The 17002-nt window shown below is 39.5% G+C and overlaps 1 protein-coding gene across 1 annotated transcript in view; it reads left to right on the top strand.

Annotated features, from left to right (window-relative positions):
- Unc13c (unc-13 homolog C) overlaps positions 1 to 17002 on the top strand; it is a 280832-nt gene that overhangs the window by 234686 nt on the left and 29144 nt on the right. Inside the window, exons 27-28 of the mRNA XM_048332735.1 lie at positions 4498 to 4578; positions 11093 to 11240. Coding sequence (XP_048188692.1) covers positions 4498 to 4578; positions 11093 to 11240 — 229 coding nt within the window. The remainder of the gene's footprint in view (positions 1 to 4497; positions 4579 to 11092; positions 11241 to 17002) is intronic.

Here is a 17002-nt window from a genome sequence, read left to right as displayed (position 1 = left end):
AATTAGAAATAAAGGAAGCCAGTTGCCAGTGAAAAGTAACGTACTGCTTTCAGCTCTGTGTGAAGCCATCCTACTAGAAATATTATAGCATCTAGTATGGCAGGATTAGGAAGATTGGTGTTTGCTATCACAGTTTGCTTTATGAATTGATAACCTTGTGTTACAGCCTTTGGCAATATTGTTTTAGAAGAAACCCAGTTTTGACTTCTTTATGAACAAAGAAATCATGGAGCTCTGCATAGAAATCCCGTGAAGTCTTAGATCTTAAAGTCAAGAAACATGATATAGGAAAATGAAACTCATCAAATCAGACAATGAACTTGTCGACATGTTCAACTTCACTGACACTGATAGTTTGTTTAGGAACCCTATCCTTGTTGAGCACTGGTGGCTAATGCCTATAACCCTAGCTACTCCAAAGGCTGAGATCTGAGGATCTCAGTTCAGAGCCAACCCAGACAGACAAAGCCATGAGACTCTTATGTCCAATTAACCAACAGAAAGCCACAAGTGAAGCTGTGGCTCAAGTGGTAGCGTATTAGTCTTGAGCAAAAAGTTAAGGGACAGTGACCAGGCCTTGAATTCAAGCTCTGATACACAGGAGTGTGCACACACACATGCACACAGATACACACAAAATACATAGATGAATAAATAAGTATCCTACCCTTAACTATCACTTGGGATTTCTAAAACTTGGGACTTATACAAGATAACTCAGTCCTTATTTCTGTAGGATGGGAACACAGCTGGTTAAATGCACGTTTTAGTCCATCTACTAGAATATAGCTACAGATGACTTTGGCTCTTCCCTCCCCGCCCCCCCGCAACTTTGTGACTTGGGTCAAAGCATGTAACTGAAATTTCATTTAACTTTTCCAATTTCCAGATGTTACATTCCTAAAATGCAGAAAATGTTGACATTCGGTTTACAAGATGGTTGTGAGAATCAATCCAATACCACACATATTATATTTGCTTGATAACTGCAAAGGATTTGCCACCTCTGGCCTCCAGTGGCAGCTCCATTCCTTTGCCCCCAGCTAGTAGCTCAGAGCTAAGTATCACTGGCATTATTTTGTATCTACAACACAGAAGAACTTGCAGAATTACGGTTAAAGACGTGCCTTGTAATTTCAGCATCCTGCTTTATCATCAATATTTTATCCATCCTCAGAGGAAAAAAAAAAAACCTTAAAGCCAATTATCCACCTAGAAGACATAACCATCACTTAAAGTTGTTTCTCACAGGTGTTCAGAGATGTTGAGGGTTAAGAAATATTTGTTAGGGCTGGGGATATAGCCTAGTGGCAAGAGTGCCTGCCTCGGATACACGAGGCCCTAGGTTCGATTCCCCAGCACCACATATACAGAAAACGGCCAGAAGCGGCACTGTGGCTCAAGTGGCAGAGTGCTAGCCTTGAGCGGGAAGAAGCCAGGGACAGTGCTCAGGCCCTGAGTCCAAGGCCCAGGACTGGCCAAAAAAAAAAAAAAAAAAAAGAAATATTTGTTAGAAGCACATATTAGATGTAATTTAAAATATAGCTGTGTAGGCTGGGACTATGGCCTAGTGGCAAGAGTGCTTGCCTTGTATATATGAAGCCCTGGGATCAATTCCCCAGCACCACATATATAGAAAATGGCCAGAGGGGCTGGGGATATGGCCTAGTGGCAAGAGTGCCTGCCTCGGATACACGAGGCCCTAGGTTCGATTCCCCAGCACCACATATACAGAAAACGGCCAGAAGCGGCGCTGTGGCTCAAGTGGCAGAGTGCTAGCCTTGAGCGGGAAGAAGCCAGGGACAGTGCTCAGGCCCTGAGTCCAAGGCCCAGGACTGGCAAAAAAGAAAAAAAAAAGAAAAAAGAAAATGGCCAGAAGTAGCACTGTGGCTCAAGTGGCAGAGTACTAGCCTTGAGCAAAAGGAAGCCAGGGACAGTGCTAGGCCCTGAGTTCAAGGCCCAGGACTGGCAATATATGTGTGTGTGTGTGTGTGTGTGTGTGTGTGTGTGTGTGTGTGTGTATGCATATATAGATAGCTGTGTAAATATTTGTCTCCTTATCTATAATAATAAAGAATTAAGATACACATCTACAAACACAAATACGTGTGTGTGTGTGTGTGTGTGTGTGTGTGTGTGTGTGTGTGTTTGATCTCTGTCCCTTTCTTTATTGTTGCCACCCTGGGATTTCTGGACCCTACCTTGAAAAATGGATTTATACAGTGCCAAAGTTTCTCATATAAGACTATGACAGCAAAATAGCTTAGGTCTCATTATAAAAGAAATGATCCCAACCATGTGGATAGCATCTGTGTTTTTAATGAAACATATTCCATCTCCCAAGACTTCTGTTTCCTGAGCAGAATGTTATAGCAGCTAGAAATGTTTTAGTTTCAAGTGATAGAAAACCCAAAGCGGGTATTCACTGTTCTATGGAATTTTACAGGGCAAGGCTAACACAGCTTTCTATGACTGTGAAATTAAGGATTCAAGCAGTGTTGGAAGACTCACTTTGATATTTCTCAACTCTGCTTCTCTCTGTGTTTAGTACCCAACTAACTTTCCTTCCTGGTTATGAGATGGTGTCTCTGCTTTTATGTCCTTGAAACTTCAAGTCTTATAGATACAAAAAGCACCATTTTTTAAACTCTTCTTCTGAGAAGTCCTTATTTACTTCCTTTGCCCGTTTATTAATTGGGTTATTAATTCATTGAGGGTTTAGCCTCTTGAACTTTTTGTATACTCTGGATACTAAGCCCTTGTCTGACATTTAGCTGGCAAACATCTTCTGTTCTGTAAGGCATCTTTTTAGCTTTGTTGTTTTGCTGGGCCGAAACATTAGCTTGATACAATCCCATCAAATATTTCTAAATCTTCATAGATTGTTGATGCAATATCAAAAAAACACCTGAGGAAATACACCTGGATTTACTGCTGGCCTTACTTAAATAATAACTCATCACTCTGCTTTTCCAGAGATATCTTTATTTGAATGCATAAAATCACGCTCAGTTCTAATGATTCTAATCATTACTGCTAAATTCCAGAAAGTTATTTCTAACAACAATTAGTTTTAGAGCACTAACATATATTCTTTATTAGGCTGTTTTACTTTTTTGTTTTGTTTTGTTTTGGGCCAGTCCTGAGAGCTTGTAACTCAGGGCCTGAGCACTGTCCCTGGCTTCTTTTTGCGCATAGCTAGCACTCTGTCACTTGAGCCACAGCACCACTTCCAGCTTTTTCTGTGTATGTGGTGCTGAGGAATGGAACCCAGGGCTTCATGCATGCTAGGCAAGCACTCTACCACTAAGCCACATTCCCAGCCCTAGACTGTTTTATTCTTTAGTCAAAATTGATAGAACTAATGAGATTCATTTAATGTAAAATATTTATATTTACTTTTCCTAAAGCATTTCTCCCTATACTTTTTTTTTTTGCCAGTCCTAGATCTTAAACCTAGGGTTTGAACACTGTCTTTGAGAGTCTTTGCACTCAAAAGGCTAGCACTCTACTATTTGAGCCACAGCACCACTTTTGGCTTTTTCTGAGTAGTTTATTGGAGATAAGAGTCTTTTGGACTTTTTGCCCAGCTGGCTTCAAACTGTGACCCTCAGATCACAGCCCCCTAGGTAGCCAGTATTATAGGATTACAGTTATGAGCCACTAGCACCTGGCTTCTCCCTATAATTTAGCAAACACTTCCCTTTACTCTTTGAGTCTCAATGTATATTCAGTATTCCTGTTTCCAAAGTATTAAAAGAACTCTCATGTTTAATCTGAAATGCTTTTATTTGAGAAGGATGCATCATAAACACATGAATCTTTCCTCTATGCTTTTTTAAAACAATAGTCAAAGAGTGAGTCCATCTGAGTATACTGAACAATATGAGGGTTTGAAGGAATTAAACTTTATTACCAATAGCCAGCTAGTACCTGTGGCTCACACCTGCCATCCTGCTACTCAGGACACTGAGAGCTGAGAATCTCAGTTTGAAGCCAACCCATGCAGGAAAGTCTGTGAGATTCTTAACTCCAGTTAAACACCAAAACCCCACGAGTATAGCTATGGCATAAGTGATAAAGCACTATAAGCAAAAAGCTCAAGTACAGCAGCCAGGCCCTGAGTTCAAACCCCAAGATCAGCACACAATTTTTAATAATTATAAAAAATTGAAAATCTTGAAATTGTATTGGTTCTCTAGACGTCCTTAAATAGCATTCATATTTGACACTCCCCAGGGGCTAGGAGACAGAATGCAAAACAAGAAGTTAAAAGTGTAAAAGCTTCAACACACATTTTTTTCTGTTTTTAAGTAGACAGTATCCTTTCCTTTAGCAAAACAGTGTATTTGTTAAATACATGTTAAACTATAAGTCACTTAAATGTATAAGTATGATAAATGCATAAGAAGATATTTGAAATTGAAGGAGTTTGCATGTAGGAATTATACAGATTCTATGAACTGATTCATAAGCAATTATTCTCCTATTTTGTAGGAGCACATGATTCGAGAAGATGCCAAGGGTCTGACGCCAAGACAGTGTGCTATTATGGAGGTGGTCCTGGCTACCATCAAGGTAAGGTGATATTTCCCCTCGATGTACCACAAGGCTCTCCCCATAACACAGTTCTGAGCCCCCAGAGCAAGGCTGAAGAGCGTTACTTACCATGGACCCAAGATGCCTGCACACATGCATTTCCAGGGTGCAAACAGGAGACGCCTTTCTGTCTCCTTCTTACATCCATATCACATTGCTTTTATACTTTTTCCCTTTAAAAAAGTTTGTTGCAAACTAATGTTGTAGGATTTTTTTTTTTGCAAAGTATAGCCTGCATCACAAAACCCTAGTTAAACAGATGGGTCAAGTGGGTTTTAAGTTAACAGAACTTGTATTCATGTTTTCTATGCTTATTCAAATCATGTAAAAAAAATACCCAACTTCTACCCTTCTCAGACAAAGTGGATACTATTTCTTCAGAGAGATGCCTTCTTTCTATAGTGGGATGCATATTTCTATTGTCTAGATCCTTTGTTAATTACTTAAAAATAAAGTATTTCCATTGCTCCATAGGATTAATGAAAATATTTTCTTCAATACTAAACCTTTGATTGCGGTACAACTATTCTTTCCCATCAGTAACATATAGTTCCCTTTTTTAAACTTTTTTTTTTTGAGAACTTAGGGTCTTGCGATTGTCAGGCAGGTGCTTCCTTTTTTGAAATATCTTCTTTCCATTTACATGATTATTTCATAATACATTTAAAAGATACCCATTTTGCTAAAGGAAGGAGTGCTTAATGTCTACTTAAAAACAGAACTTTCACAGAGACATGTTTTTATTTGAGCCATGCCCTCTGTCCTTTTTTGCTTCTGGTATTTTCCAAATACAGCTTTACATTCATGCCCAGGCTATCTTGAGCTTTCATCCTTCTATTTCTACTTCTCACACTGCTGGGATGACAAGCACAAAGCTTTTGCTTGGACTGGCCTTGAACTGCAATCATCTCATTATCTGAGTGGCTGGAATTACAGGCATGAGCCACTGTGCCTGGCTATGTCTCAATTATAAGGCAAGAGTATTGACTAATGTCAGAAGCAACAGAAATTATCATTGACATGGCTGAGATAGGATGGTTGGGCTCTGCTACATTTCCTTCACCTGCTGTAGCAGCCAAAGAAATCATGTTTAAAGTAAAAGTAGCCAGGCACTAGTAGTTCATGCCTGTAACTGTAGCTACTCAGGAGGCTGAGATCTGATGGTCAAGTTCAAAGCCAGCCCAGGCAGGAAAGTCTCCAAGACTCCTATCTCCAATTAACCAGCAAAGTTAATGTGGCTCAAGTGGTAGAGTGCTAGCCTTGAGCAAGAAAAGCTATGTGACAGTGCCTAAGCCCTGAGTTCAAGCCCCAATACTAGCAACAACAACAACAAAAAAAAAAAAAAAAGTAAAAAGCCAGGCACTGGTGGCTCATGTCTATAATCCTAGCTACTCAGGAAGCTGATATCTGAGGATCATGATTCAAATCCAGCCTGGGCAGAAAAGTCCTATGAGACTCTTATCTCCAATTAACTACTCAAAAACCAAAAGTGGGGCTATGGCGCAAAGTGGTAGAGCGCTAGCCTTGAGCAAAAGAGCTCAGGGACAGCACGCAGACCCTGAGTTCAAGCCCCACAACTGATTTTAAAAAATAAGTAAAGCTTTATACCTAAATTTGAGAAATGAACTATCCACCTGGATTTGCAAAAAGTATGGTATGATACAGCTTGAAATATACAAAAAGTGATGATAAGCAATTGCTACCAAAATAATACATAGAAGAGAATTTTTCCTTGGTAACTTGTAAAAAAAAATACATTAGCATGTCCCCATAAGTCATTTAAAAATAGATTGTGAAAGACCTACAATATGTGGTAAATACAAAGAGTTAGAAAAACTGATACAACTTTTTGGGGATTATTTTTTAAAAGATGGCTTTCTCAGCATGCAGACAATATTTATCCTGATACTTTTAAATTTCACAGTACTGTTTTTTTCTCACAAATCACAGCCAGCTCTGAAGTAGCTTATTTTCTGCAGTTTCATGAAGAACATAAGAAACCAAAAAAAAAATTTCTCCATCCATTTACAAGATGAAAGAAATGATACTTGATACAGTTATACTTGATACCCAGATATAACACGTGTTGTTCAACACCCACCCTGACATCAGTGAAGTCATTATGTCTAGAATGGAACCTTTCCAAACATCCAGAATATGAATATGAATCAACATATGAATAAAATACTGGAAATAATGTGAGGTGTTATGACACTGGTAAATTACGCAACACCATGAGAGTGGGTAGTTGAGAGAAATAGAAAAAAAATACAAGCGTGCAACAAATCTCCTGTGGGAATAATACTATTTACTTAAATTTTTTAAATTAAATAAGTTATCACATATGAAGCAATTTAAACAGCTCTTGTTATACAGAAAACTTCATAAATATTAACTTTCAGATCACCTAAGGAAACAGGCTCAGTTTGAAAGACACACTTTTGTGAGGGGTTTTTCCTACCACTAAACCCAAGATACCACCTCTAGCTGAGAGTTCAAACATTCTTTTCTGGGGGCTGGAAATATGGCCTAGTGGTAGAGTGCTTACCTTGTATACATGAAGCCCTGGGTTCGAGTCCTCAGCACCACATATATAGAAAAAAACAGAAGTGGTGCTGTGGCTCAAGTGGTAGAGTGCTAGCCTTGAGCAAAAAGAAGCCAGGGACAGTGCTCAGGCCCTGAGTTCAAGGTCCAGGACTGGCAAAAAAAAAAACATTCTTTTATGGAGAGAGGGAGAAATGACCCATCTCAAATTAGTTTGCTGATTATTTGCTGCCCATCAGTACCAGTGTAAATAAAGCCTCTGAAGAGTCTAGATGAGGCAGCCCTAGATTGTGCTTTAGTTACAGAAATATACCAAGACCAAGCATCCATCTTTTGTGTAGAACCAGTGGACAATAAGCCACTTCCATGCCTGCAAGAGAAACATCTGAAAAGCTTCCAAACCCCAACATTTTCAAATTTTCCTCTAGCATGTAACTCCTTTCTACCATATAATTTTCTTCCAACATATAATTCACTATAATGAATGGAGATCAACACCCTCATCGAGCTGTAGATAGTGGAATTTGTTTCACACTTAAAGTCATTCACTCCTACATAGCAGCTTCACAAATTCAAGTCCTCCAAACACAAGCCTCAGCCAAATACATTTTCTGCTCTCCTGTTCCTCTGGGGCCACCCACAAAGTCTGAAGTGAATTTGCTGGGTGCCAGCTGGTTGGCCATGCCTGTAATCCTAGCTACTCAGGAGGCTGAGATCTAAGGATTGCAATTCAAAGGCAGCCCAGGCAGGAAAGTTCATGAGACTCTTATCTCCAATTAACCTCAAAAAAAAAAAAAAACACAAAACACAATGTGGAGCTGTGGCTCAAGTAGTAGAGTACCAATCTTGAACAAAGAAGCTAAGGAGCAGCCCCCAGGCCCTGCGTTCTGATTTCAAGCCTCCAGCACCAAAAGAAAATGAATGTGAAGTCTCTGCCTACCAAGTTTTATACAAAAACTGTAGCCCCTTTTCTTCCTGATTTCCTGTGCCAGAGAGAAAATCAGACTGCTCTTGGGTGCCGTCATCTCCTACTAAAAACTGTGTGAAGCACTTCCATAAAGCAGTGGAGTGTACATTAGCATTGCCATGCAAATCATCTCCTCTGCTGGAATGAGAAGTCTATGGCACGCGCTCTGCTTGTCCTCTGGGTAGGATGCTCTTATTCTTTGCACCATGCACTTTGTTTTCTCTCCTGACAGTGCTACCCTCTATCTTAGGGGTTTCTTTCTTGTAACATTTCCTATTACAAAATACACTCAAAAGACAAAGGCGTCATTTCTACCCTTACCAATCTTCTGTACACCAAATATCCTACTAGGAGCTTTCACGGAGTGACTCGTAAGTCTGTGGCTGCCATGGAAGGAGTCAGTGGAGCATCGTGAGCTAAAATTCAGTGGAGACCCTCGGGCATTCTCAAAGCAAAGTCATATCTTATTTTTTGCTCTCATTTCAATATTAGTTCCCCAAATCCCAGGGTGCTAACAAATAAATGCCTTAGAAAGATATGTCTTCCTATCGTGTTATTATAAAGCATTCAGGGATAAATACATAGCTTGTATCTCCTAGCTACGAGCTCCTTCCCTCCCCCTCTCCCCCACCCCCATCTCTTTTTTTTTGCCAATACTGGGGCTTGATTTCACAGCCTGAATGCTGTCTCTTAGCTTCTGTACTCAAAGCCTTGGCTTTTTGGTGGTTAATCAGGGATAAGAGTTTCATGAACTTGCCTGTTTGGGCTGGCTTTCAACCTTGATGTTCAGATCCCAGCCTCATGAGCTGCTTGGATTACAAATGTGAGCCATCAGCACACAGATACAACCACATTTCTTACAGTTCTTATAGTCTCTTAAAGTTACGCCCTCATTGTCTGCTTTCTCTAGGCTCTACTCTGAATCCCTTCTCTGTTGTGTTATTTGAAGTAAACTCACTCAGGCTTACAAATGCAGGGAATCTCTTCTACATCTCCCTTTGAATAGAAGAGAGAACTGAGAAAATTAGGATTTTTCAGTTCACTGAATTGTTCCACCTAGAAACTCTTACGGAATTAGGTAAAGGAATGACACATCTTCATTTGAAAGAGTACATCAGAATCATTTGTAAAGTAGCTTCAAAATATTCTGTTATATGAGGAGGAGCCAGAGTTCCCAATGAGTGTTCTATTTGCTTTAGCATCGAGACAGTCCGAAAAATCATCTATCTAACCATCAGAGACTATTATAAATATATTATCTTGACATTATAAATGCTTAAAAGAAGTTTCATGATTTTATACTTATTTCTAGACATTCCGCCTTTCAAAAAGATTTCTGCAAAATGCAGCATAAATAATGCTAACACCTCTCCATGGCCATATTTACTGTTGGTGAACATATATCCTCTCTATTATGCTCTATTATGAAACAGAAATGTTTCAACTTTGTTGGGTATCAATAGCTGGAAGAAATCATGTTGTATAGCAGAGCACTGGTGGCTCACGCTTGTAATCTAACTACTTAGTAGGCTGAGATCTAAGGATCATGGTTCAAAGCCAGCCTAAGCAGGAAAGTCCACAAGACTCTTATCTCCAGCTAACCACCAGAAAACTGAAAATGAGTCTGTGTGTCAAAGTGGTAGAGCACTAGAGCAGGAAAGCTCAGGAACAGAGCTCAGGCCCTCAGTTCAATCCCCATGACCACCACCACCAACAACAACAACAAAAATCATGTTTTACCATGTTTATGAGAAACAAAGTCAGGGGGCAGTGGATTCCAAGGGGCGCTCTGCTGTATTGGATGGCCTTCTATCTGCACCTGTAGAATGGTTGTTGGCTAGGAGGGTGCAGTGGGCACCTGGTCTAGAATTCCAAACAGATGTCTGTAAAGAAGGTGACTTTAACAATCCCACCTATTACTTAGGAATTGAAGTGAATAGCCAAGTCGATGACTGTTCATCTACATCTATCAGTCCATAAGGATTCTGACCATTGTATCTGACCATACAACCCCATTTTGTTTAACTGGAATTTATTATTTATTTATCTGACTATCCGTAAGTAGTTGTACAGAGGATTGCAATTAAACATAACGATTTATGAGTAGACAACATCTTGAACCATGTCGCCCCTTCCATCATTCTCCCACGTCTCTCCCAACCCCACCCATTCCCTCCATTGACCCGGTTCCATTTTCACACGTGTACATTGAATATTAGGACTGCATTTGCCCACCCTTCCTCTCTCCATTCATCTACCTTACTTCTTCACCTTACCCCCACCTTCCCACAAGTTCTAGCTTGTTGGTATTCATTTTGTTAAACTTTAATTTCGTTGTTTAAAGGAGTTACAACATTAAGCTCTTCCCCTGCAAATAACATACTGTAGTTACAAAGTTTGTGCATACATGCATAAGACCTTGTTTATGTTCACATATATATTTATAAATCAGATCTAACTTCCACACATGAGAGGAATCATGCATCCTTTGTCTCTGGGCTTGACTTATTTCACTTAACATAATTTTTTCCCTGCAAAATTTCCTGCATTTCCCTGCAAATGACATAATATTAATCTTCCTGATGAATGAGTACAATTCCATTGTGTATATATATGTATGTGTGTGTGTTTGTGTATGTGTATACACATATGCATATATATGTATACTAACATGTACAAACATACATACATGCCTATCTTGTTTATATCTTGTATGTATATCTTGATCCATTTGTCCATTGAAGAGCATCTAGGCTTTTTCTATAAATTAGCTGTGGTGAATAGCATAGCAATGAACACGTTTGGAAGGTGAGGAAAAGGCTTAGTTAGGCCCCTATAAAAATCTCATTTGCAGTGAACCAGGATTCGATAGTGATGATGACTTAGCACTGGGAAGATGGTTTGTTATTGGAGTAATAAAGTCCTTCCTTCAATAGTTTCTCTTAAAGCCCTTGCTTATATGACTCTTTTATTCTTTTGTAGCAATATTTCCATGCAGGAGGAAATGGCCTGAAAAAGAATTTCTTGGAGAAAAGCCCAGATCTTCAGTCTCTGAGATACGCCCTCAGTCTTTATACCCAGACCACTGACGCCTTGATAAAGAAATTCATAGACACTCAGACCTCACAGAGTAAGTACCACATACCACCTGACAATAAGGTAAACTGAACACTAAAGCAGAATGCAACATTTGAATTACCAAAGTAGTATTTCTATTTTTCACACTAAACTGAAGCACTACTAAGTGATTTTGTATTTGAATTAATACAGAATATTGGGATTTTCTTTCCCCATTGACTGAATTATAATTGAGGAGAGCAAGCAGTTAATGGGTATGGAAGGAGGATGAAGAGGAGGACGAGAAATGGCCTTCATTTTCCCCACGTATTTGTATGTGATGGGGCTCCAGCTCCCCCTAACCTGATAACATTCATTTGTAGCAGCCTTAATTTTTCCTCTGTCACCTCCTCTTTCCTTTATGAAGTGTTTCCCTGGGTGTCTTCCCAAATAGATGCTTTTCTCCTTGAATGCTTATGTCAGGTTCTGCTTCTCAGAGAATCCAAACCCAAGGCCCCATGGCTGAGAAATGGGAATCTCGATTGTAAGTCTACAGCTACAGTTTTTGCTCTTAAGTACCTTGATAATAAATGCAACCACTAAACACCTTGAATTCTCCCCCCTCCCCACTTCCTTGTGCCTATTTCTCATACTTTGTTAACCGGAAATGTGGAACTAATGGGTGACATTCAACTTTTCTTCTTCTCCTTTCTTCTTTTGAACATTTTCTTCTTCCTTTCTCATTTCTGCTTTTTTCTTTGTCAGAATTAGATTAACTAGAGTAGTTCATATGAAGGGAAAAGCTGACTGCTTTTAATTAAATTACCTCTTTTGACTCTGTTCAAAAGAACACAATTTGTTTTTGGCTTTTCCATAAGTGGATTTATAAGTATAGAGAAGCATAGAGTAGGTTGCTTACTGATTGGTTTCTTTCTGCCTTTCCTAAGTTTTCTTTCTTCTTTCCTATTTTACCCTACTTTCTTCTTTCTTCTACCTTTCTGTAGGGCTCAGTTAGATTCGTCTTTCTCTAGTCCTAAAACTAGGAGAGAGAAAGGAAAGAAAAACAAACAAGGTTCTTCAAGTCCCATTAGAAATTTATGAACCACAGAGTTGAAATGAAACCTATCCTACTGGGGAAACAATGTCTTCTCTAATTCAAACACTCTAGAAAATAAATGAATCCAAAGTGGCTGGAGAAATATTCTTCAGTTCTTAAGTCAAATGGAACTGAGTTTATAATAGTAAATGTTTCGTTATTCTAGCAACAGACTCCAATTCTACAGCACTACCTTATTTTATACCCATGAACATCACCTCTAACCAAGACTCAAATGTTATTTATGCAAGTTGCATGAATACAGGGGTGATTTTCTCCCGCAGAGGGCATTTGGCAATATCTGGAGTGCTCCGGCTATCACATCTGGAGTGGTAGTCTCAGTTATCACATCTGGGAATAACGGTCTACCCGTCCCATCTGAGAGCAGTAGTTCTACTACCAGCATTTAGAAGCTAGCGGCTTAGAAAAATGATTGGACTCCTCCTGTAACAGAATGGCCCCCATAATAATATTGCAAAATCAAATGACAGGTTCCAAATGGGAATAAAATAGAAGCCTGGAAACTCTACCATAATATAAGCTAGTCAATAAGAAAATGATATAAAATAAGCTGTACTAAAAGAATGGAAATTTGGGCTTCAAGAGACAGGAAAGATTGTGTCACAAGCCAGTCAAAAGAGAATGGTGGGGGGCTGGGAATATGGCCTAGTGGTAAAGTGCTCACCTCATATACATGAAGCCCTGGGTTCGATTCCTCAGCACTACATATATAGATAAAGCCAGAAGTGGAGCTGTGGCTCAAGTGATAGAGTGCTAGCCTTGAGCAAAAAGAAGCCAGGGACAGTGCTCAGGCCCTGAGTTCAAGCCCCATGACTGGCAAAAAACAAAACAAAGACAACAGTGTCCTTGGTTCAGAAAGTGTCCAGGAAAATATACACCCCACTCTCTTAACTTGGAAATTCCCATTCCATAAGCATGATTGTGGTCTATAATTTTGTGCTGGTCCTAGGATTGAAGTCCAGGCCTGGGCACTGTCCCTGAGCTTCTTTTGTTCAAGGCTGGCACTCTACCACTTGAAGCCACAGCTTTTTTGGTAGTTAATTGGATAAGAGTTTCATGGGCTTTCCTGTCCAGGCTAGCTTTAAACTGTGATCCTCAGATCTCAGCTTCTTAGGTAGCTAGGATTACAGGTATGAGCCACCAGTGCCCGGCTAATGCTGTGTTTTTCTTAGAGGGAAAAATGTTTGCTTCTAAAACACAATTTTCCAAATTACTACCTATTTTGATTAGTGGATATTCTGAAAAGAGCTTTAGATTTCTCTATGTCCTCAAGACACACACATAAATTGTAGGGTAGAATTTTGGTGTCACAAGTAGAAACTATTTTAATATTTGTAATAGTTTTTATGTATTCTTCCTTCCTGAGCTGGCTGCATGGTTTAAATTGGGTAGTTAGCTTGAAAAATTATACTATTCTTGTCACCGTTGCCTTGTCAAGGATGTGTTACTTACAGTGCTAGAAGGTGGTAAAAAACCAAAAAGTGCATTTCTTGCATCTTGATTACAATATTCATCAGAAAAAAAGTCTTTATCCTTATAGCTATTTCAGTATACTAAGAGCTCTTTGAATATTTTATGTAGTAGCAGACAGTGAAAAATGTCTAAAAGTTGAATGTATTAAGTAGAAGTTTTTCAGTGGTAACACAATTTGAAACGAAGTACAGAATGATTAACTGCTCTGCCACCCTGCATGGCATTCTGCTTCCTTATCTGAGCTTTTATTACAGCACGAGGAACTTGAATCGCAAATGCTCTGCAAAGAAAAGAGATGTTTTGTGCCCAAGTTACAGCTCTCTCCTAAGGGAAAATAAAACTTTTAGCTAACTGTTGATAGCTCACACCTGCAATCCTAGTTGTTCAAGAGGCTGAGATTGAGAGGAACTCTGTTCAAGACCAGCCTATGCATAAAAGTCCACTAGATCTTATTTCCAAAATGACTGGTTAAAAAAAAAACTGCACTGGAGCCAGGTGTCGGTGGCTCACACCTGTAATCCTAACTACTCACTGAGATCTGAGGATCGCAGTTCAAAGCCAGCCCAGGCAGAAAAGTCCTCATGAGACTCTTATATTCAATTAACCACTCAAGAACTGCAAGTGGCGCTGTGGCTCAAGTGTTAGAGTGCTAGCCTTGAGCACAAAAGCTCAGAGACAGCATTCAGGCCCTGAGCTCAAGCCATACAACCAACAGAAAAAAGCTAGTCTGAAGACATGGCTCAGTGGTAGAGGCAACTGAGGGGTAACTGTGATACCCTGAGTTTAAACCTTAGTAGCAGGAAACAACAAAAAAAGGAAAAGAGGATTTTTTTTCTTGCCAGTCCTGGATCTTGAACTCATGGCCTAGGCACTATCCCAGAGCTTCTTCTTGTTTAAGGCTAGCACTCTACCACTCGAGCCACAGGGCCACTTTCAGCTTTTTCTGTTTATGTGGTGCTAGGGAATCGAACCCAGGGCTTCATGCATGCTAGGAACTCTGTTCTTTCTGTCCTATATCCACCTTCCTCTCCCCGCCCCCCCAAGTAACTGGAATAACAGGTGGCACTCTTAGAGACCTGGTTTCCATGTTTACATTCTCTTTTTATACTTGATGTCAAAATCTTAATCTCTACTTCAAACCACCATCCTCCAGATCTCAGCTTCCTGAATACCTAAGATTACAAGCATGATCCACCAGTACCCTGCTTCCTTTCTGGACATTTTAATATTGACTAAACTCCTTTCCATTCCGCGTGTAATCTTTAAACTGATACATTTGGTTTTATGTCATCAAGAAACTCTTTCCCCAAACATCTGACTTCATCCTTTGCTCACCAGCTCACTCTCGTGCTATCCCTAGTTACTGAGCATGCTCAGGAACCAGAACACTTTTAAATATTCACTGGAAGAATTCACACTGTAGGAATACAAACTGGATGTAAGAAGATGTATCCTGCTTTCAGGAATCCCTTTTGATTCTGGGATCTTCTTGGGCCAGGAGGTATGCATGATGGTTGCTGTTTAGTCTCCTTCCCTGTTCTACCTTTCTCTACTCTCTTCCCTGCTAGCAGAACTTATCATTTCTTAATACAGCCCAGTACAATGTGTCATAGCATGGCTGCTAACTGATCATTCTATCTTCTCATCATGGAATTATTCGAATATGTTTACCATTTTGAATGTGTATGGTTAGCATAGTCCTAATATCTGAATTAGTGTGATTGCAATGTAGTTACTTTCCAACATAGTTACTGTGTTTATAGCTTTGTGCTAGAAACTATTGAAGCACCCAAAGTGTTTGTGTGTATATATGTGTGTGTATAGATATGTATGTGTCCTTAGAGAATAAAGCTTATAGTTTCATGGCTGATAACTCTGTTAATTAAAGTAAGTCAGGGAAGAGTATGATTATATGAAGGTAGAATAAGATATAATCATGATTATAATCAACAAGTAGGAGAAAAACAAAGTATGTTACTGTGTTCAGGTCACTGAATTTGCCCTTTTCCTTGGACTCATTTTTAAAGAGCATTTGCCATGTGTCAGGCTTAGTGCTAAGTGCCAGGTGAAACACTATGGAAGGCTGTGGTGAATGGCTTCCATTTATTGTTCTTCTTCCCATGAGACAGAGATGTCTGGATTATATTCCTACAGAAGCCCCCTCTGTCTCCCACTGGGGTTGGCTAGTAAGTATTCCAATACTCAGAAGCTGCAGAAGAAGGAAGCGTAGGTCCTAAAAGGAAAGAGGGTCAGACACTCATTGTCCATGCACCCCCACATACAGGGCCCTGGGGCTGGCGATGTCCATGGACTCCAGACCTCTTGACATTGACTTCTCTCCAAGACTCTTTCCAAATTCCAACTAATCACTCTCCCTCTCTTTTTTTAGACAAGATGTGTTAGTAGCACCCTTATTCTTAATGGCTTCCCAAGTTCCCAATCGAAAACTTTGTAAGCAGTTGCCTTGCCCCACAATAATACTTTGAGTTTACGATTATAATTACAAAATTATAATTCAAGTGTATTGTTTGCTATCAATACTATGACATGAAGACACAGCTGTATAGCTTTCCTAGCTTATTTTTCTAAGGCATGTCTCTTCCATTTGGGTCATCAAAGATTAACATGTTAAAATACGTAGGTCAGGCACCCTCATGATTTCTTTAAGATGAAGGAAAACATTGAATGTCAGTGACGATCTGCCCAGAAGAAACTTTGCACACAAATATATCCATTCCTCTCTGGGAAAGACATCACAATCTCAAATCCCACCTTCTTCTCAGACTGGGTTTTGTCTTGCTCCACAATCCATCTGCTTTGGAAATTTGGAATCAGATGGAAACCAAACCACTGGAAGTCCTGGATGAACCATTTGTAAAATTTAAAAGCTATTGCAGAACAGAATAAGCAGGTATTTGTTGTATATCATGATGTGGAATATTATAATTTTGACTGTGCTAGTGTACTAAAAAAAATCCACATTTCTAGCGAGGAACAGGTTCCTTTCCAATGTTTATTCATGATTTTGGCATGCATACTTGAAAGATTCATCCTTTTTTATAATGGTACCCGTAGTAGATTAATAATCTTGCATGTTTGGGTGTTTCTGGGGTTCTCATTTCTCAGTTGGATGAGACCAGCTTTCATTCATAAGTTACACTGAATATTACTGGTATTAGATGCTCTGTTTTTGGACTTACCATTTTCTCCATTACTTAGCTCTCAACAGTAAAGACTGGTCTACA

The sequence above is a fragment of the Perognathus longimembris genome, chromosome 23 (assembly GCF_023159225.1).
Source record: "Perognathus longimembris pacificus isolate PPM17 chromosome 23, ASM2315922v1, whole genome shotgun sequence".
Taxonomy (NCBI): Eukaryota; Metazoa; Chordata; class Mammalia; order Rodentia; family Heteromyidae; genus Perognathus; species Perognathus longimembris.
Note: the sequence above shows the minus strand (reverse complement) of the source record. Positions and strands in the feature narration are given on the sequence as shown.